General features: G+C 38.6%; 1 protein-coding gene across 4 annotated transcripts in view; it reads right to left on the bottom strand.

Annotated features, from left to right (window-relative positions):
• The window catches only part of LOC135466463 (actin-binding LIM protein 1-like), a 45000-nt gene extending 20888 nt beyond the window's left edge, over positions 1 to 24112 (bottom strand). For 3 of the 4 annotated variants that reach the window (XM_064743946.1, XM_064743949.1, XM_064743950.1), the window contains exons 1-2: positions 23874 to 24112; positions 18005 to 18031 (exon numbers count right to left, since the gene is read on the bottom strand). In XM_064743946.1, coding sequence (XP_064600016.1) covers positions 18005 to 18031; positions 23874 to 23901 — 55 coding nt within the window. In that variant the 5' untranslated portion in view covers positions 23902 to 24112. Of the gene's footprint in view, positions 1 to 15773; positions 15861 to 18004; positions 18032 to 23873 lie in introns of those variants that run through there. The other variant, XM_064743947.1, reaches the window with a different exon arrangement.
• Positions 24113 to 24316: the final 204 nt, after the last annotated feature.

The raw sequence follows: 24316 nt of genomic DNA, 5'->3' as shown, positions 1-24316 counted from the left end.
TAGGATCTGCTACAACAAATGTAATAATGACATTTACTGTAGAGAGAACCAGTTGGACCACTCCAATGGAGCCTCATTTGCCTCAGAGTGATTGGGCATAGTTCTGCTTATCACTGGTCACTGCTAACTTAATAGAGTAACCCTAAATATAACAATGGTTTCTCTGCCTCAAACTGAAAGTCTGTTCAGCCATACAGACTAAACGCTGGGAGCAAATAGATTCCTGCCAGCAGGCAATAAACCCAATGACACAACCTCTCCACATGCTGGCAGTATGTACATGTAGGACAGTGTACATGCACATTCTTGTCTCTGTGTGGTTCATTTTATACTGGTAATGAGGGTGTCATTAGGACAAAACACACACGTACAACATTACATATTATGCTAAACAACCTTCTGCACAAACCACATCCTCGCCCCAACCCTTCCTCATATTCCTCACCTGGGCATACATGTATACTGTACATGTATCTCTACTCTGATGATAATGCTCCATGATAATGCTCCTGGTACATGTACATTTGCAGATTTGCACAAATGTACGGCCTAACAGCATCCATGACAAAGATGTCCTGGTCCCAGGGACATCAATTTTTTTCTTTTTTCAATAAGGAAGGAGGCACAAACTACTGGATCTAACCTTAAATGTACAAGTTTTCACGTCCGTCTCATCAGCTAACAAGGTTACAAGGTTACCACTGCACTATTGTGCGAAACCTTCATGGACCATGTGCATGTAGTTAGTACTGTGCGGGTTCTATTGCTAGGCTTTTTTACATGTGTACATATAAAATATCGCTGTATGCATCGAAGGACCAATTCATGGCAGGTTCACACAATATTACAAAGTTTGAGGGTACTTCATTTATTTGCACTCTCAAAATGTGATCAGTTTTGTCCCTTCTGTACTGCCAAATTACCACGTTACATGCTGTCATTTGTTCACTCTGATATTCAGGGCCTAATCCAGCCCTTCTCAGCGTCGGATTACCGCATGCTGCCGTTCCCTCAAGGTGCCCTTTGAGTCCAAAAAAAAATGAAACAGCCTAAATAAATTATAAGACTCGGATAATCTACTTAGTTGCTAGGCTTTGGCTAGCCATTCGCCACATTAGTTCTGGCAAATGTAATTTCTGTGTGGCAAAAGCAAATTGGCATCCCTTCACCACAGTGGCAAAAGCAATGGATGCCTTTAAACTTCAGTTGTTTACGTTTAAAGTTCGTAAATTTCCTCAAATTTAAGAAAATGCTGACTGACCGAACAGACTTCAAAAAACATGGTTGGCTACCACTTTTTAATGATGGCCTGGGGTAGATATGATACAATGTGATGATCAGATGCACATTTGATCCGGGATAGCAGAGTTCTCCCCATATATCAGTAAATACAAGCCATCCTTAGACTGAATTTTCGGGCTAGGTACGTGTCGTGGTGTGCACGTGGGGTGGAGGTCAACCGTAGGAACCGAGACCCTTAAAAATGTATGAGAAATAAAATATTCAACAATGAGGTGCCCTTCACCGGTGGTTCCACACCCTGCCCTTCTGAGGACACATTATTCTATTCCCTGATATTACATGCTCAGCAGACATTCAACTGGTTTCAGGTCTATTGTCACTCCTAAAATACTACCTGTACCTCTACCACTTTTCTATAATGTCTATGATGTTGCTTTTAACTTTTTGGGATGATTGTTGCTTTGTAAAACACACTAATGTATTCTTCAGCTTGGACCTGTGATTACATGCAGCTGGAAAACAAGAACAGCCTCAACGGTCAAATACTTAACCACCTGACTCCAGGTAGCAGGAATCAGGTGCTGACAGTTACCACTGTGCACATACCTGAATATCTACTGTAAGTACTCAGCAGCACTGCACCATCTCTACAGCAGGATCTGGGGTAAATTTAATATGTTTTACAGCTGTGGATGCAGCACATTTTTCCCTCCTTCTGTCTACTATTCTTTTATAAACATATCCACAGTAAGCAAAACATGTGGAGGAGTGCATATACATGTTACATTTAACAACAGGCCGTGCACGTGAAAGGTATTCCCAAATCTACACATACAGCTGGTAGGTCAAGGACGCCATGCAGCACATTTATATGTGTATACAGAAGTGCACATGGAGGATGCTCTGAGTATGGCAGATGTATCATTTATATCTATACGTACAACGGCAACCAAGCGCAAACACCCCTACCCCTACCCCACCCTCACCCCCATTGTGCTACCACATCAGTACATACATGTGGTTAATACCTGCCTCAAGGCATGACGAATCAACTACCTACCTGGCATCTTGTCTTGTCTGCATGTGTCAAACCGTCTTCATTTGTGATTAAGATTCTTCTATTTTGATGATGTGTACATGATGTGTACTTTTAAAAAACAGCTCCACAAAGAACAATCTATACGTCACAAATGTATAATCTGTGTCCAGCTAACAGGACATACAACTATGCAGGCTGATCACATGTGGTATATTAACAGATAGTATCTACATATATGTACAATGTACATGCATTATATATCGTATCTGAACATAGTTGTACAAATAAATTTTGATGACAAAGTTTCTCTGTAAGCTCATGCATAGATACACTGTACCTGGGAAAATCTGGTTCTGTATATTGGCTCTGTGGCTGACAGCGTGCTGATAATCACAACCGTTCTATGTAGTATGTAGTAAAACTAATGATGGAAATCCGTTCACGAGGATCACAGTAAAAATGCGGCAATCCGTCACAAATTCTCATTAATTCATTTTCAAATGAAAACAATACATAACTGTAGTGTACATGTACATAGGTCATAATAAGTAACAGAGTGCAAAATATAACAACACATAAAGTGACAGAATTGTCTGAAAATGCTTTTTGCCACTAAATTTCTGCTATAATCTGACACAAAAGTGGTTCATCTGTCCAGGCTATGCTACTGTTTGCATCCTTGCACACTTTTCCTTCACACAGTTTATCAGGGCCTGGCCAATGAGGAGCTCATACTCTGGCTCAGGAGGTTTGTCAGGTACATTTACAGGCCAAACAGTATTGGTTTACCCTAGACATTCTCGTTTCCCTCATCATATGAGGCTATATAACTAACCATAGTCATACATATATGTATGACTATATAAAAAATTCTTGAAGAGCAGAACAAAAATCTAATCAAATAAATAAACATTCGCAATGATGCTACTGATAATGACATTTTTTGCACATCTTTTTAAAGAACTGAACAAATATGACCATAAATTAAGTAAATATATAAACAAGCATCACTGATGTTTGTGTAGGTACAGCTACTTGCTCAGGAGTACAACTGTAAGTGTCCACTAATCTGACACTAACTACACAAGCAGCACTATTTCATTTCCTCCCTCTGTCAGTTGCTCATGCAAGTATCAGATTACAGCTAATCTGTAGCTTGTCCAGACTGACCAGGTCACCTCCATCTGATGACCCAGCCTCTCTAACCCTATCAGTCACATACCAGACATACCAGTTAGAGAGCCTTTCCCTAACCCCACCACCAGCAGGACAGAGCAATAGCTGACATAGTCCTGTTGGCCCACAGGCTTCCCCCCAGCTGGCAGTTATCAGGGAAGCTGAGATAACAAGCTTCATAAACCCTACCCTAAGCTAACAGCATTTCATTTAGTTTAATGTGGGCTGGCACATCACAACTGACACCATCTTAGATGACATATACATGTACATGTATACATGTACACATATAAAGTGGTTCCCCTCTCTACACGCATGTAATTTGCCTGTGTGTAACCAACACAATCACATAAATGTAAAAGCAGTGCAAGAGTCTAAACTCCCTATTTGAATCAACAATGTATGTACTTAATTATATACATATAAACCAATAATCTCTCTAAGAATAAGGTGGTCAATCAGGAATTTCTAGAAACCTTTGACAGAAATGGATGCTAATGTGGTGTTAATGTCTAACACACAGGAACCTACTTGTAGATGGACACATACATGTACTACATGTTTCATCTGAATGAATACTGCAATTTTTCAACCTGTTCGCACGTTCGCAAAGTGTTTATTCAAGCATATTATGATGGTATTATTGTGTGTTGACGGATAAAATTATACTTTTTGTCAAGCCCCGAAAATTAGTAATCCAAAAATGCAGTTTTGTCTTCAAAATCAAATGAAAAATGTGCATAAACTGCCCTGATAGTTGCTCTCTCATATGTGAAAAGGTTGAGGAACAAGGGTACATACAAAAATAGAATAAATGTGGCCTAAATCCAAAACAACAAAATTCAAGTGTTAGTTTTCAAATAAATTAAGAGAAAGATAGAAGGCTGGTGATCCATGTAAAGGATATGGAGTGGAGAAGATTTTAGAATGTGAACAGGATGTGATTTACACTGTGAAATTTACATGTATTGCTACATGTAGCCTGTTGTTCAGTGTTAGCAAGGCCATCTTAACAACGTTAGAATGCCACTAGGAAATGTATTTAGCTGCTATAACATGATCACATTTGGACACTCCTTATATGACTTATGAGCTGAAAGCCTCTGTTGGCAGTCTCAGGTCAATTCGACATGGACCATTGATTTATTTCACACTCGCTCCTGCCATATGTGATTTTCACACAGAAACAGCAAAAATACGGACACGCCTTCAAGCAAATTGTACAGGTTGAAACATAGGTGTTTATGTACGAAGTGTCCCTTATCAGAGCAGTAGCCACTGCTGCCAGGAAACTTGACAAGAGACATGCACTGCCCCGGACAGCCATCAAATAAAATGTATAAAGAAATGTACAGTGCATGTACACGTATATGTGAAGATTTGTTTTTGTTAACACAGCGCATCAAAAACATTTGTACATGTACCTACAGTCAAGAAAACATGAACATGTACCACAATGTGCACTGTAAGGACAACATTTCGCATGTTTCCAAGGTGTTTATTCAAGCATATTCTTGACTGATAAGATTATAGTTTTTGTGAAGCCCTGAAAAGGGCTATTCCAAAATGGTAATTTTGTCTCCAAAATCAAATTAAAAATGTGCAAAAATTGAAGCTCTTTCATATGTGAAAAGGTTGAGGAATTAGTGTATACTATTCTAGGGGAGGATGTCCCGATCTGAGGCACTTGATCCTCACAGTATTATAAACAAGACGCACTGTAATCTGATTCTGATCTACTGACTAGTTAACAAGTGGCTGCACTGGACAATGGTCTATAGTGAGGACAAATCCAGACCATGGTCCCATTCACAGTCCCTAAATGACACCATCAAATCTGACCAGAGCAGATTCATGGCCGAATGACCCTTCATTACACCAGGCCTGCTGCTGACCCCTCAGAGGGCTATCACCACAAACCAAACATCTATAATTCAGGAGAATCCTGTTAGGGCAGCAATTGACCTGGCAAGACTAGGTCATAGCTTAGGAATTGGAGCACTAACCCAATCATCAGCCAGTTGGTCTCCTGTGACGCCCATGTAGGTCGCCCCTCTAACACAGAAATGCCATTCCAAATTAATTTATATCAGTTTGTTCAGTGAGGCTAAGGATTACTCTTTTAAACATGCCTCCACAGACAGAAGCATCATGACATTGTTCCAAACTGAATACAATTATGTCTGGCTAGTTTACCACAGAAACCATTTTCAGGACCCATTATTTTTCCCACATCAAACATTATTTGTACAACGAACATTGTACTGTGCTAACAAGACTTCAATTCAAACCCTGAATTATATATAGGACTTAATGCAGCTGTCTTCCTGAATCAGATCTTAACATAAACCATGTGGAAACAATCTACTCCCACTAACACATTTAACTCTACAGCCTTCAATCTAAACCATCACAAGACTTCAATCTAAACCCACAAAAGACATCAATCCACACCCTTTCCATAGACTTTAGTCTAAACTATCCAAGACACTTCGAACCTTTGCATCACGCTCTGGCCTACACAATCAGAGTTCAATCTAAATTCTCTCCCAGATCTCAATGAGTAATCATTTGTAAGAAGACTGAATGGCGTACAATAGAAAATAGCAGTCACATCATAAATTTTTTCGTACATGTACAGTGCAAGATTCATTAATGATGAATGAAATTGTCAATTCATCTGTTATACATTCAGGAGAAAACTTGAATGCATCAAATAAACGTCCTCACGGACTGTCAAAAACAAGTTGGTCTCAAGCCAATATTCACATTATTCTCTTCTGCCAGCCCGCAATATGTGTTCATCAACTGATTGCTTGACACCTCTAATTTAACTAGAGTACAACATGTGACACACATGGCCTAGGTTTCCTTGTAGGGTAACGCTATCAAGTCTGTATAAACCCGATAAACCAATATGGAAAAAAATTCTTCAATTTGACTGGCATTTCATGCTGTACAAATATTTCACTTATACTATGACGGCAAGCATTGTGGTGGGAGGAAGCCGGGCAGAGCCTGGAGTAAACCCACAAAGTACAGCACATAAACTAAAGTAGAAACATACAGTGAATTTCAGCAAAATTTTCATTACTGTTACACTCTTTACTAAATATCCCATCAATCATTATAAAAGGAATAAACCTGAAAATAGAAAATAAACCTGCTCAGTGTCACAACAGATAAAACTTATCTGTATTGCCCTGTCATACATACTGTAGTACAGAAGGCTGATTGGTTGGTAAACTGTATGATGAAATTTTATATAAATCTTAATAAATTTTAAATATTAATTTTATATAATATAACTTTTCACCAACTTTTGGATTATTAGTTTTAAAAAAATCCATGATGCTCACTGTAAGTGATTTACTGCACTTGTGTGCCAGCTCAAAAGCAATAAGCTGATATGTCCATGAACATGGAGCGTTACTTAGATAATTTACGATAGTAATTGTCCATCACTAGTGGCACTAGACATATGCAGTTGACCTCAGTAGTGGGAGGCCTTATTACAGCCAAATGACAGCCTGTTATACCAATTGCCACTTGTCACCCTAGCCTAATCACACAGGGATGTATCAAATTATAGCAGCCACAAATGACTCTATCAGTCTGCTTTATGTTGACATTTCCCTGGTTCCCCTGCAATCATACAGTGTATCACATACATCAGCAACATATATACTTACTTAGTATATGTCCACATTTAGCCTGAGGTTTTACTGACATTCACCTTTCTATGAACTTATCTTGATAATATATGTGACATAAAAGGGATGTTAAAAGTCCAATACACCTTACATAATATTGCACGCCGGGCCTCCGTGGCTGAGGGGGGTAGTCTGTATAAATAAATAAACTTATAAATCAAAGAAATTGCTAAACATCTGTTATGCAATTATATTTCCTTGCATGCATCCAGATGATTCTTCACATAAACATGTAAAATGAAAGTTAACACATCAGTGAATGTAGCTGTATGATGCTTGGAATGTCTTAACCAAAACATTATACACATGTACATGTACATTCAGGGCCTCCATGGCTCAGTTGGTTAGCGTGCTAGTGCAGCATAATGACCCAGGAGTCTCTCACCAATACTGTCGCTGTGAGTTCAAGTCCAGCTCATGCTGGCTTCCTCTTTGGCAGCCACAAATGACTCTGGGAACGTCTGTCAGCAACCTGCGTATGGTCGTGGGTATCCCCCGAGCTCTGCCCAGTTTCCTGCCACCATAATGCTGGCCGCCGTTAAATAAGTTACATGTAAATATTTCTTGAGTTCAGAGTAAAACACCAATCAAATAAATAAATCAAGTCATGTACATTCTGACACCAGACCCACAGTCATACATCATTAGTAAGACATGTTAATTATGTGGATACATTGGAATTTCTGCAGGAATTTTCACAGGGAATGTGCAGGTATAACGCTAAAGTACAATGTGCATGTGCATGCATGCATGGAAAGGCCAGGGTTTACAATGTATTTCCAGCACAGTACCAATCCAGCACAGCACCAATCTATGGAATCTGGAACCTAGGAACAAACTCCATCCTTTTATGTCTCCATCCTTTCCACGGCAGAGTTGATCTCTTTGATGGTCAATTACTAACTTCCTATGCCACTCTGAGACCTGATGGATTACTGTACATTTACATGCAGAGTATACATGTACACCTATCAAGGGTTTCTATGGAAGCTCGGTCTACATATCGTTACATGTACATGTATGAGGGCTCAAAATAAAGGTGTTTCAGGCGTCAGATTTTCCTAATTTCTGGTTTCAGTCCTGGAAAATGTGATGTTACACAATTAAATCCATATCCCGAGGGAACCAAACTGGGTATCAAATAGATCACAACACTGCAAGCCAGTATCATGTATGTACATGTACATTATAGCCTCTTTACATAACACTGCTCTAACCATGCTTACTGGCACCATCAAATAATTCATATCAAAATGCTAGATCAAATGAATCATGTCACAATGCTAGACATGAACTTCTTGATTTTCATGCAATTACACACCATGGACAGAGGTGAGTTAAATTCCCCTCATTTCCTGTTGCCTGTTCTCCACCCATACTGTAACCCTGACCACCTGATCAGTCAGGTAATAACTGCTCCTAACCTTGCTGAACACCAATCAGAGTAATACATATCAAAGCCTTTTAAAGCTACATGTACAGCTTACACTGGGCTGTATTTAGCTAACATTTAACTCATTCAAATGTAAAACCTGTTAACGTTGACCATGCCAGTGAATGTGTTGCCAGTATGTTGATTCTGTATTGCAAATGAATTGCCTAGCTAAATCCAACGGCCATAATTCCACACAGTGCAACAGTATCAAAAGATAAAACATGAAAAAGAAGAAGAAAAAAAACCCCACTCTTGCCTGGGCTCTATGTCCTTTTATTTCACACAACAGCACCTCCCACTCAGCAAAATTAGATTATTCTGCAGATAAACAGAGCAGTGTCATGAAATTGTATGTGGGGGTAATGTGGCACACAGATTTCAAGTCGCTTTGCCTGCAGTGAGTAATGTTGTGAGCCTAGACCAACTGACATAAACACCCCTGACAGCACTTTAACTGTAACTGGTGCAGCATGTAAGCCAGCTGTATGTTTAAGTACCCTAGACAACCAGCCTCATAACCACCGCTCACCACTTTAACCGCATGTTAGTTGTACAAAGTTACAGCTTAGGTTTAACAAAGATCCTTACAATGTTATACATACAGTTGTACAAAGTACATTTGTTTATTATTTGATTAGTTTTAAACATCCTACTCAAGAATGTTTCATTTTGTATGTACACGTAAGGTAAATAGCCCAAAGTTTCGCCCATTACTAAGTTGCTCAGTTTGCCTAATTCTCAGAGTTCTTATGGTCTTAGAAAGGCATTTTGATGTTTGTTTGAATTATTAATTTATTAATTTGATTAGTGTTTTACGCTGCCCTCAATAATATGTTCGTTTGGAAGGTATGAATAGATGATATTCCACTGGAAACTATAAGCCTCACCATCAAAAGTAATATATCAGGACATTAATTTGCCTTTAAAAGTGTACTTTTTTGAGTGAAATTTTAGATCATTTACCATACATAATGGTCATCAGTTTTACACTGACATGTACATCTATTACAAGGTTTTAATGTTTAATGTAATCTCCATTAACACAAAGCATCTGCACAATGCATGTATTTATAATTCAGGATTAAGAGCACATCTTCAGTTTGAATCTTAAGCATTATTTTTTTTCTGTTAGGGTTTAGATAACACCCAATACAGAAAAGGGCCATGTCATCCCTTCTGAAAACACCTGTACGATGTACATGCATGTGTGAAGACAACATGGTACATGTGCCAGTCAGTTCTCTCACACTACTACATGTAGGTCTGACCTGTCTACAGTTAACAGGGAAGAATGTTGACAATATACTTATGCTCCAAAGGCTATTACATTTCATTAAACTCTCAAGAGATAATGCCACTAACAAGGCTATACTGACAAGTGAACTGTACTAGACAATAAGTGAAGGACAATAAGGGAAGTATGTCACCTGGATCAGTTACCTGTCTCACATATAAATCACAAAGTTACATAGCTGTATAAGGCACAGGTATCCACATCAGTCAACACCATGAAATACTCTGATGTTATCAGTAGTATTCACTTTCTGGTCAGGTGCTCATGTATCACAAAAATAAACATGGGTGGTATAAGAAGTACCTGACACATTTCAGAAATACATGTGCATGTGGTATTTCAACACAGTTTACATCAAATTTCAAGATTTTCATAAAAAAACACAACCCCAGTTCAGCTGGTACACATGGCAGCATTTGTTGGGAATAACACTACCTCCATTCTGTCGCCATTTAAATACAGTGATGAAAAAAAACATTGTGCATGGAACCTTGCAATCCTACAACAAAGTGCATTCTGCAAAATGTACATGTACATGTCAATTATGATGATGGTTTCATCATTTGCTGTACCACTGGCATGTTAATATTAAAGGAATATGAATGCTGTAATGCATGGAAATCAATTACTGGCACATCTCCCGCCTCAAACTGGATCACAGCAGGGAATTACATGTAGTAACTGTAGCACTGCTCGTTGAGATAATTATACATAGAAATGCACTGTGAGTTGTGGAATTCCTGAGACCCTGCAGTACCTGACTGCTAATAAAGACCAGATGTCTGGGAGGGAAGGGTCACTCCATTAGCTTAACCCACACTACATAACAATTGTTCTCCTCATACAATGCAGGTGACAGGAATAAAGGCCGTAAACATACACCATAAGAGATTATCCCTTAACATATTTCCATTCAGTCCACACTACTGTAGCAGTCGTTCTTTAGTTTCATTAAACTGTCTTCTCTTACATTTTACACTTTTACATTCAATTTACATGTACATGTATATTCCTTGGGCTCGATAATTATAAATCATGTGATGCCTCTGACATCAAAATATACAGAGCAATGTAGAAATGTAGACGGGTTTTATAAATATATAACCTGGTCAATCATCATCCTTTTTGATCTTTAAAGCATATTTTCAGTGGAATTTGTGCATACAATTATTGTGAAAATGATGCTGAAATGATTTGTTGACGTTATTAAAGATGCAAGCTTCATAAAGCTACACAAATTCTTTATAAACTCTCCATAGTTCTCTCAGAATGTTTAGAAATGTTGGCTGCACAGGTGGCTGAAGGTTGAAGAATTAGACTTCATGTGTATATGCAATGGGCATGTCACACATGTAAAAAAAACCATCTAAAACATGCCTGTCTGGGTTTTGGATTGTCGTAATTGTCATGTACAAGCCCACTCAAGTCAACCATACATATGTATACTTGTACATAAGGTGGCACATAAAGACCTTCTGTACATAACATTAGTACAGTTACATGTAACTGTGCTGAGGAATATTGAATGAGTTTAGCTAAGGCATGGTGTCCTCAGCCCACAGCTTCGGAATCTGGGGCACACCCAAATCTTTGACCTCATTCTGGGGCTAAGGACAAGCAGATGACTCAACAACTACTGTCTCCATTCTTCAGCGGTATGCAGGGTGGTACAAACCAGGGCCACTTGTTTAGCACAGTCAACACTTCCAGGGCAATAGGGGACCTGTCACAATGTTACAGATTGTTATGTACATATGTGTATACTGTAGGTGCATTTCAACCCCAAATACACAATTATATCCTTATGCATGCACAACAGTGTGACTCTGAGAACATGCTGCACATCGCTCTACTGTATACAGCACAGTGTACATGCACCAATATGTGCTCTCCAAAGCTGACTGCAGCCGTTACATGTTAGCCAAAACTACACCCACAAAGAATGTACACTCACTGGTTATGATTCGACATGTACACAGATTAATGTATGCAATGTACCTTAGTTAATATATTTCTAAAATGTACAAGTAGCACTGTGGTGTTACTAATTCAAAGTCTGACCACAAAACTGGAGAATTTGCAGTAACAGTTTTCCTACATTACAGTGAAACTGGGAAAAACAACAAATCCTGCGAGTATACATGCATTTTAATACTTGTAACACAGTAACCTGCATTTACAGAATTTGCTTTTATTTAGTGCACATTCTTTGGACAGTAAAAGTTAGTATAATAAGTTCCTATAATGTTGTACGTACATGTACCGTATCTTAGTTGTTTATTATATAGGGATGCTACAGTACTGATGCTTGAACATGAACTAGACAGGAATGCTCAATGACCATAATCATACAGATCTGCATTCATATAACCACATCCATCCTTGAGTTACCACAATACACAGTAAATGACCTAAAATATAGCGCCCCCAAAAAGTGTCTTTTCACAAGGCAAATAGATGTCATAAAAAATTACTTTTTGATGATGATGACCAAGGTGAGTATGCAAATCTAAACTAACTTTTCACCTGAACACAGTTGTCCAGAAAAGTCAGAGTGACTCAGCTGCTGTACAGTTGGAGTTTTTCTACACTGTGGTCTTTGTGAAGGAATTTAACAGTGAGGAATTTGTGTCTGCTAAAAGTGATACAAGTAGAATATGTTGTGGTGAGAAAAGCATGGAGTTATAAGACAGCAGACAAGAAATTAGGGTACCCCTGATACCACATAGGTTTGAGGTCAGTGAAGTAATTCCATAACACAGCCATGAGACTTGAGAAAACAAAACCAAGACAAGTATCCACATGTGTGTTAAAATCTCTCTGTCATACTCAAGCCACATTTATGTTCTTTACTTATATTTACACGTTAGGTTGTTGTGAACATATGCAACTTTTGGTTACACATGTACAATACTTATTTATTTATTTATTTGATTGGTGTTTTACGCTGTACTCAAGAATATTTCACTTATATGACGGCGGCCAGCATTATGGTGGGTGAAAACCGGGCAGAGCCCAGGGGAAACCCATGACCATCCACAGGTTACTTGCAGACCTTCCCACGTACGGCCAGAGAGGAAGCCAGCAAGAACTGGACTTGAACTCACAGCGACCGCCTTGGTGAGAGACTCCTGGGTCATTATGCTGTGCCAGCGCGCCAACCAAATGAGCCACGGAGGCCTCCACATGTACAATATGCATGTATATATATATATGATATGTACAGTATGATATGAATACATGTAAATGTATCCAGGTAAAGTATATCGGTTCTTCTCGTATCGTATATATGTAATCTGAATTTACCCTGTCAGCTAAATCTAAATATCTGAAAGTACGCCCTTACATATGTGACAGCACAATTTCTTTTCATGCATGCTCATACTATATGAACTTTGAATCAGCTTGTCTTCAACAAACAGATTACTACTTATTCAAATACTGAGATAACATTTCAGAAAATTATTGCTGAATATTGCTGAAGATTCATACAAAGGAACACAGGTTATTAGCGCAAGATATATGCAGTCCAATCATACGCACTACAATGTTTTGTATATCTTCTCATCTGAAAACCTCAGGTCAACTTAACATTTCAAACTATGCTGTCATGCGTATCCAAGACATATATTATAAATAATACATAAGCTGTCTCCCTGAACAAATTTGCTCTCATTTTCTTACCATGCTGTTACATACACCTTTGCCACAAATGTCTAAGTTGAGTTTGTTATAGTATTGGTGCATTGCGCTATTTGTACATCTACAGGACATACGCTTGTAGTTGAGCAGGACTTCATGGTAAAGGTATAATTTAGCCTCTGACACTTATCCAAATATACACAGTGGTTCTACAGCTTTAAACACCATATATGTCCTACACAAATCTACATGTACACAAAGCCCATACATTATTTAAAGACTTATGTACTGGTATGTAATGGTAATGAGAATTTTTGTTTGACATCCTAACTGTGCCAAATAGTGATCATAGCTTTTAAAAACAAGCATCTTTATTGTATAAGCTATTTTCATAAAATGCTGTTACTTTCACAGTTTGCAATTCTTTTCATATGTTTATCACAAGTATACTGTTGTTGGATCAGAATACACAAAAACGAGTGATTTTGATTACGTACATGTAGGTAATAACGTGATATACAAAGCACTCAGAAAACACACTTATTCTTATATCTTGGTGTGGTGGGACCACATTTGAGTGTTTGACATGATTGTAACACTACTTAAGCAATTTCCGACACCATGCACATTGTGACAATGAAACAAACAGATCTTTGTCTGGGCTGATGTTCTTACAGGTATATATGTGGGTATCCTGCTTGTTACACATTCCTGTAAACTGGGTCATCCATCCTAACTAGAACAAAACATCTCCTGGGCTATATACCACTTTGAGTGTAAGGGTATATACACGCCACAAAATATACCTGGCTAAAAACTACTGTTTGCTTGGGTCTTAAAAATTGAGGTCAAAATATATGCATTCTTTTGTCACTAGCGCATTCCATCAATCAAGCAACACAAAAACAATGGAAATTCCAGGAGTTCAACCTCTTGTTAAGGGAAATATGAACTTTTTTTTAACTCGGGATAAGCAGGGTTTACTACTGTACCACATTTTTTCCTGGACTAATTAGAATTATTAGATTTCCAGTGAGGCAGATAATTTCAGAACATGTCATAAGGAACTATATTTATAAGCAGCCATCAAACTGATAACATCACACGTCCCATTGATATGTATGCATTTGCATATGAATGTGTGTTCGGGCAAATACGAATTGTGTTGTTATGAGGGCTGGATAACTCGATTCCTGCACAGATATCTTTTAAGGACATGTTTAGGAAATGGCTTCCTTACTCCAACATGGATCATGAATGCATAGTCCGTTGAATTATCACCCCGAAACATGCATGACCAGTAGATGATGTGTTTACAAACAAAGTGATTAAATCTAATATGCAAACTTATAAGGGCTTCCACAAATGCTGGCTCACATTATAATAATGAATTTACTACTAAAGAGGTTATTTACGATAAGTGTCCTTAAATAAGATGGGAAGCTGAGGGGTTGGCATCATAAACATGCTTTTGGAGTGCATAGGGTGCTGCAATGTGGTATAGTGACATCAACTCTTTGAAGAATCTGTTTTTCAGTAACCATCAAAAAAAAACAAAAAAACAGGCTAATGACAATCACAGGCAACACCCAATTCTTTATAGCTCCCAATGCTTTTTTTTTAAGTGCAAACCACTAATCATTGCACACAATAATACAGGTATGTCTACCTCTGTATAAAAATTCAAGAATGCATATGAAACATATAGGCCTATGTAGTAACAACACAAATCTTCACAAATATGCATTTCTGATATAGGCTTGTTAAATAGGACTGTCATCGGCTGTTCAAATAAAACACTATCTGTCTTCATTTTGAGAGTTATCCACGGAAGCAGCATTGGTACAGATGCCGCCATTTTGGCTAGTTCACCTTGGAGCAAGTTACGCACGCTGTGCTAGATACTATGTACAGTTACACGTATGAATCAAATCGCTAAACCAACACAGTCGCTCATGCTTATTACCTCGTGCAAACAGTAACAGAATCAGTGCCGATTCAAAAGCGACAAGTAAACAAACCCCAGCAAAACCGGGCCAAATAATCATGAGTGTGATCCCAGACCTAGGTAAGCTATTTTAGCTGAAGATAAGCCCCTCGAAAAGCAGCCACCGTAAAATTTATGGATCTTAAGCTTTTGCCGGCATTTTGCTTTTATCTGCTGCCTGCGCGCATACATTAATCGCAGCTGATCGCCATGGTTTTGACAGGAAAAAAGGTGGATTTACATACCCATTTCGCCGGCTATCTTCCCCAGATATTCCCTTATTTGATGAGACTATATTCCGTCAGCTAACACTTGGCGACGACGGCACCATGTCTGTCAGGTTAACTTCCGTTTTGGTATGACCTCATCAACATAGACGCCAACTGCCCAGTGCGGAGAGTGACTAACCGCAGAGCACGAGGCTCCACACGACTGGGCCTTCATCCAAGTTGAACACCTGTGCGGTCTACTCTTGGTAGGACATAGGTACACTAGTTCCGACCTACATTTTGCCACAGTCATCTCAAAATAGACTTTAGTAAAGGCCTCACAAAATAAGAACATTCTTCAAACGTCGAAATTTTTCTCCAATTCATTTATTGCATTCCCATGCAACATAGATTTAAAGCAGGGTATATGGTTACAAATATACGCTACATTGACTGAATGATAGAAAATCAGAACTAAGAAAATTCAGTTTCAACATAATGACAATACCAAGAAGCCTTACAAAACAGCCACTGGCAATCCATCACAGGCAATTTACATGTGTCCACCAGGCAATACTTGATTTACTTGATGGAACACAGATGGGAAACTTTACATGTACGCACATGCAGCTAACGTTTACAAAGTGAAAATGTTCAGCGCCTGGGAACTGTATAGAGGTTATAAAAGTACCTATAAAAGTATATACACGTATAAATAATTCACTTAGACATTCTTATTCCACCTGCATCGAAAAAAATTACACATGTAGACCTAATCGCTCCTTGATAGTGTACAGCAGACGTACTCATGCATATGGACCAGGTGTTGTATGTAGGCCCTACGTATATGGTAGGCCTATGTCTGATACTAATACGCGTGTTGTTCCACTGTTAACTGGTACCCTATAGCGGTAGAGTATCGAAATAAAACTGTGGACACGGTTTCACCCTGATAACCTCTACAGTGGGAGTTTCGTCGATTCTCGGTGAAAAGTCATGATGACCATTTTTGTCCTGTTTTGGAAAAACGAATAGTTATTCTGGAATGAGGCTTAATACATTGCTTGCACGAGGAGCTACAGATCAAGTGCAAGTTTCCAGCTATTTCGTCCATTTTCCACAAAATTACTTCTGTTGAGGAGTTCGACAGTTTACTGGATTATATAGTAAGAATCTAGCGACTCATCTTGGTGGGACATTTGCACACTTATACCACCCTTCCGACCCGGAGTATATCGCAAGGATACAGAAGTCGCGCGCGGGAAACCAGACACCAACCGCACTCGAATCAGTTTTCCGCATTTATCTGACCACTGCATACTGCTTATTGACACATCGTTTCGCCCTGTCTCGGTAACATATAACAGGAAAATACAGGCTTATGATAATATACTTTGCTTCCTTTCTGCGTACACAATATAGCCTATAGGTTATAGCCTCATGAATTAGACGCTGTCGATAGCATTCATTAGGCTACTTATAGGCCTATATATGCAGTTTTAGTTAAAATCTCTCCAAATAAACTTTTCCCATTCAGGTTAAACAATTTCATTCTACATTGTGATATATTATATATTCATTTGGTCGGGATATCATGGAGCAACGCGTGGATTCAGTTGAGTTCTCCACCTGATTGGGAATTTTCCAGAATGCCATGCTGCAATTCTCATTCAGCAAGATTTTTAATTTGGTGGTATTTAGTGGGCAATTTTTTAATTCTCGTGTGTGATCTTGCATCTTGCAAGTTCACTATATATCGGCATAGCCTTCCAACAATATGATGTCTGCAACCCGTGGGAGAGTTACTCATGCAGTAGCTCGCCAAAAGTTAGTTGTTTTCTCCGAGCGCTCCAGTTCTTTCCACCCATAAAACTGGCCGAACTCGTACATTGCAAGCTTGTTTAGTATGTCGATCGCTAACAACCATGACATAAATAAATCTATGTTTATTTTATGTCTATATTTAATCTCAGTTTGCCGTACTTAAGTAGGCTTGAATGTATTCGAGAGTATACATAATGAGATTCCAACCACGGACCCAATTCGTTAACTGCATGCCTGTATATAACTCCACAGTATATTATATATGTTGATTCTGGCATGGATTGATCACTAATATGTACTGTATAAAAATAAATATTTCACATAATTCTATAAATGAAATTCGAAAAATGCTACAGAACGAAATCCAACCCACATGCACCCCCGTGCACACAAACTCATAGTAAAGGTAATATAATCAGATGTTAATATCTGAACAGACTTACCTAAGTGAGCCGCCACATTTAAAAGTTCTGAAAGGAGAAAATGCACAATTATAAATATTGGTTGTTGTGGAAATTCGTGTACTAGAAAATTTGAATTAAATATTTCCTGAGATTCCCTAAGCTTCTGTAAATAACACATAGCGGACAAAAGTTAGCACCAGATTCGTTTTTCTTTATTTAAATCTCGAACATCGTGCCAGCACCACATTCGTTGTTCAAATATTGAATATCATTCTAACATCACATTCGTTATTCGAATATTGAATATCGTGCTACCACCACATTCTTTATTCGAATATCGTGCTAGCTTCACATTCGTTATTCGAATCTCAAATTACACGCTGGCAATATAGAAGTTAGCAAGACATTCGTTTTTCATTATTCCATTTACTTATTTATTTGCTTCGTGTTTTACGCCGTACTTAAGAATATTTCACTTACACGAGTGCGACCAGCTTTATGGTGGAAGGAAACAACAACGGATCAACTAAAACTGTTTTTCACAACTTTGCAAGGTATTGTATGTAAACAGGTAAACCTCACCCTTGACAATAACTATACTGTTCTGTAAGTATTGATTGTGGTGTATGTATGCTTGCATGTCTATTTATCTCATCATAAGGTGCAGTCGTGCGATTCTGCAATGACTGTTTGGAATGGTTGTTTGGAATGGCTTGCGGCAAGCCAAGCTATTCCCCGTATTTCAGGTACCCATGTAGGTTTTGTGTTGACAACAAGTATATATAGGCCTACGTGCATGTGAGCTCGTATTATCGTCGCAGACGGTAAACAATGCTGAGAATTGTGTGTTGTGCAAAATATTTCTGGGAGTAAATGAAAACCTCTTCTGCATGTCTTTTTTAACTTAAAGTGACTTCTCTACTCACGGTAGGCCTATATCGTTTACTTTTTATTAGCATGATTGGTGTTAGTCGTAGGCCTACTCTATAACTTTACACCTTTACTGCGAGGACGGTTAGTGTTTCTGGTTGGAGGGAACCGGGGTGCCCATATATAGTAAATCACCACCCTTCACCAGGTGTACCTGACAAGTATTCTGACTTAAAACAGCAGTCAATCAGGCAAGAGTTGGATTCGAACCTGTGACCGCGTTTCTTTACTGATCGGAACGGAAAAACAATAGGCTTTATAGGCAAACGAACCAGCTGTAGACTCCCGATGATATAAAAGTCATGCACGGCTGAATCAAGAATAGGCGTCATATAGTATGATCCTATATATAGGGAGAGGGATACTTTCCAGTGGTGCTACGTCAAACAGCCATGATGGTGCATATAAATGCTATTCTGTCCAGATGGCAAAGAGTGGTTAGCCGCCACACGCTATCCTGACCAAGTGGCATTTAATGAGGGTAATCCAGACTATTAGTAGAGTTATGTGTTGTCCACGTAACTCAAGACTGAAAGTCATGTTTGCCCGTGCCCAGATGGTTGTTAAAATTTATGGATGGCAAACTCAAGATGGGGAGTTAAATACCAGCTTGTCTGAATTAACTGCGCTCGATGTTGATGCCAAACTAGATGCCGTAGGCATGGGTTACAACCTAATAATTAATGCTATTTAGTATGTGTGCGCGATAACCAGGGCACGTGCCTACATGTTCAACAAGTTTTATCCTGAGTTAACTTCAAACCAAGTCTTAATTTTTAGTCGTATTCCCTGAAAATAATTGTCAAACGGTGCGAATGCTTTTATCAAAGTAAAAGTTTTATTCAGTATATAGCTGAAAATTAGCTGGTAAGCGATGATCATGTATATAATGGTTTCGTTAGAATGGTATGTGAAAAATAAGACTTAATGCCGATATTAGCTTATACATTGTACGACTTCATACAAGGGGTACCGACTGAATGCACAGCACCAACATTAATTAAGAGTCTTCATTACCTGCGACCCTCGCTTTTGCTATTCGTTAGGTTTTGGCAACAGAATAATAAGCCGTCGAAGACACTCGTGCATAGCAGTTCCCGCAGTTTAATGTTCGCCACTTGTCTTCCACCAATATGGGACGTGTACATACCTCAACATCACACGTGGGAAAGTTTGTCAGTAAGTTGACAAAGGTTTTTGCCATCCACTCCGTAGCTCTTTACAGTAGCCATATTTTCCATTTATTTTCAGATTTCATAGAGAGTGTTGATAGACACTGAAATATTTGAATACTGTGGTGGACTTTATGAGCTATGCTGACGGTATCTAGGAACTCTGACATCATATCACCATTTTTTCCTCATGTTCACCAAAAGTGAGGAATTTTTGGGAACATTATTTCAGAAATCTTTTATTCATAGGTAAAACTTAGTCACTCCAACATTCAGTATCGTGATCAGAGTTGGGAAAATTTCATGTGACGTCAGAGTTCCTATCTGTTGGTAATATGGTCCGTAAAGCCCACCTTAGAATTCAAATGTTTGAACACCTTTAACTCTTGTCACAAAAAAGTCCAAACATAAATGAAAGTATATTTTTGCATAGTTTGAAATGGTCTATGTAGTGATGCCTACTTCGATTTTTAGAGTTCTTTTCCTTTAGCAGAACTACATATATCATGTAAACTACTGTATTTCTACTTACTCTTGCTATTTATTTCACATTGGCTTCAACGTGTTATCGGGGAAAGATGGAAAGGTTGCTCCTTATAACTGAACCAAACACCATAGGCCACATAGTATATGGCTCAGGGATGTTCGATGTCTTCTTCAAATATGTATTATAATTATGAGCGGGTCCCGAACGAATGGTTAAAAGACACGAGGTATGGGTTCAAAACCGGTGTTGTACAGGAAATTCGGAGGGTTCCCCGTTCTCACTGTTTCTGGGACCTATGTGACAATAAGCTGTCGACGTCGCTCGTGTGGCCGTAAGTGCAGTCTAACCTTCGCCCAAGAGGGGTCGGTGGTTTACTCCGGTTTCCTCGACCCTTAAAAATGACTGCCATTGTATAAGTGAAAAATTCCTAAGCGCGGCGTTGGCCAATAATCAAACAAATACATTATATATAACATATACATGGGATAGGTAGTAAAGGAGGTTATCTCTAACTGGGCAATTAAAGTCGGCGATACTTTCCTCTCGTAGCAATTATTGTCTACATAATTCTTCCAGAGAAGAATGTTCTGGAAGAATTGTAATAACCACTGGGAGAGGAGCGTAAGTCATAATGGAGGCTGTTCATAATATATACATGGTGCCAATAGAGTTGTGTCCCCTTATTGCGCTGAAACGCCCAGCATATTTAACGTTTCAATTACTGTGAAAATGATCGCGTCTTCCAATTGGCATTTGTACACGTGTAATTTCATCATTGCACTGGTAACTATTTTCGGTAATTTCAAACTGTATTATATGTACAGGTAAAAAACGTAACCCTGCAGGCTGAGACCAGACGGATTAGCAGATGAGGTGGATTACCAGATGGGATTTCCGTGTGACCTTCCTGCAAGATTACCGACGGAAAGGCGAGCTACTTATTACAGATTAGGACAGGAAAATCGTGTAATAGGCTCCCCTATATAAATATCAGCCTCTGTGTATTGTATATACGCGTGGCCATTGAAGTAGACGTATACAAATATACCAATATAGCATGAGTACTGGTATTTATTTATCCCGGTTGGTGCTTTACGTCGTATTTTAAAATATTTGACTTATCCGTTGGAGGATATATTTGAGGTTGGAGGTAATCATACAGTGCACATTGTCAAATCGAGACAAGGCGTGATAGAACTATACAGACAAAGCTGAAGAATAGTCAGCGAGAGGTGGATTCGAAGACGCAACGTCCTCTATGCTACTCAAAGCCTCTATAATATGGTATATACAGGGATAATTGTCATGTAGAGGAGAGGTGGGGGGCGTTAAATTTGTAATGGCGTCTACCCATCCGAATATACGTATATACACATGTGTGTGTCTATACGTATAGGCGCTTTGGCGAAGAAGTGTGGATGTTCACATTATACAGTGTTTGTCATATATATGTGTCAGCAAACACTTGGTGCCATTGATATGTCTGAATAAAGGTCATGCAAGTGTGTTTACTCATGGAAGGGGAAGCAATCATTCTTATTGAAACGATCTGCAGTCGTCAGCATGTTCAAATGTGGAACTTAACGCCCTTCACCAGCTTTGTAATCTAAAGCTATCTAAACCCTCTGACTAGCCGAAGTAGTGGAACTAATCACCTGAGACCTGATGCACGTGATTTTGAAAGCGTTTAAAATTTATACTTTGATACGTTCTAACAACTGATGCTCCATTCTATTTCATTTTTATTTATTTTTTTTCCTCTATAGTTACGTAACATGGAAGGGTTTGTTATACATAAACACAGGAAGAAAAACACATTTGTTAATACCGAGCACCGTTTCCGTTCACGTTCGCTAAACATTGTCTGATCGCTGAGAATTCCTACAGTTTTCAAGCGACAACGGGTTATTATATAAAGTGCCTCCAGCGAATCCTTATGCAGCTTATACATCATTCATAAGTACAAATCTGGCGTATGCAGGATACTGTTCTGAAGACATTTATGTTAGCGTTCTTTGATACATTAACACACACTGTGTACATACTGAGAATACATGAAACACTTTGGCGTTGTTTTAGATACGTAGAGAAATGTGGTGTATAGAGAAAGATGTACTGAAGACATATGCTAATTACTGTTGTTTGGTACATGGACAAATATGATATATGCAGAGAATTTTACATACTGAAGACATATTGATTTTGTTTTTTATACGTTGAATGAATGATTATGACTTGACGCCTTTTACTCGTGGACAACTATGGCGTACAAAGAAAGCTGTATACTGAAGACATATATTAATTAATGTTGTTTGACACATGCATGGGCACATTAGTTACATTCAGGGAACGTTATATTGGTGGTATTTTATATACATGAACACGTATCTTATACACGACACGTATTTTATATACATGGACACATACTTTACGTACGTGGACACGTATTTTATATACAGAGAATGTTATACTTCAGACATATTGATGCCCCCATGTTACTGGCGTTGCTTTAGATACATCGGTATGTACGTTGTATTCAGAGAACTTTATATTGGTGGTATTTTATATACATTGACACGTATTTTATATACAGAGAATGTTATACTTCAGACATATTGATGCACCCTTCATACTGGTGTTGTTTTAGATACATGCACACATAAGTTGTATTCAGAGAACTTTATATTGGTGGTATTTTATATACATGGAAACGTATTTTATATACATGGAAACGTATTATTATATATACTGAAATCATTGTTGGTGTTTTGTACGTGGACAAATATAGTGTATATAGAGACTGTTACATAGTGGTGAGGTTTGATACGAGGACAACTATGTCATGTACAGAAGACATATTGGTGCATCATCTCCCGCAGTTAGCGTGTCACCGAACACATTATATGTACACAAGGTTATGGATTAGGTCATTCGTGGCTAGGAAAAGCAACGATGGCTACGCAAGAAACTGTATTTCCTCAGATTTAGAAGCCATTCAAGTTTGACCATCAATGTTTAAAAAAGACTAAAAGCATTGCTTTCGCTTCTTTAACTTCTTGTGCTGGAAGATTATGACCACAGATTTGTATTAGAGCACAGGAAATGACCAGAATAGTACATGTACAAGAGTAAATACTAAACGATTTTAGGCTATGCGTAAACATGTGTATATGGCGAAACTATGTGGAGTCCAGCTAAGCGGCTAAAGGTGTACTACAACTGTATATAAATATAGTGTAGTTACACAACATTAAACATGCATATAGTAAACTGAAAATACTACAAGATATTATATACATAGACGGAATGAAGTGCTCACCTGCCACCCAGAAGCCTCCAGAAGCCATCTCTTCTACAGTGGAGTGCGGATATTCCGTACCTGTCCTTCACGTCGTCATTCCTGATATCAAGTCTATGTATACAGTACACAACAGAAGAAGGTCAGCAAATGTAAACAAACATCAGGCAGACAATGACTGACCACTCTAGGTAATTAAGAACAATAATGTCAAAACCCGGGTCACTGTCTTCTGTTTACGTTCATGGGCTATACGCTTATACTCCTGTTATTTGGTGACAGTCTTATGCCAGAAGTTATTAAGGCCGCGACATGGATTCTCTGGCACGCTCTCAGTATAGCTAGCTCACCTGGCTCTAACCCTCACTGCTCCGTAGACACCACGTTCTGTGCAAAGCCAAGGCTGTCACAGTTTCCCCTTGACGGCACGTGGATTATGTGATATTGACAAAGCCAGTACGTGT

The sequence above is a fragment of the Liolophura sinensis genome, chromosome 6 (assembly GCF_032854445.1).
Source record: "Liolophura sinensis isolate JHLJ2023 chromosome 6, CUHK_Ljap_v2, whole genome shotgun sequence".
In the NCBI taxonomy this organism is placed as follows: domain Eukaryota; kingdom Metazoa; phylum Mollusca; class Polyplacophora; order Chitonida; family Chitonidae; genus Liolophura; species Liolophura sinensis.
Note: the sequence above shows the minus strand (reverse complement) of the source record. Positions and strands in the feature narration are given on the sequence as shown.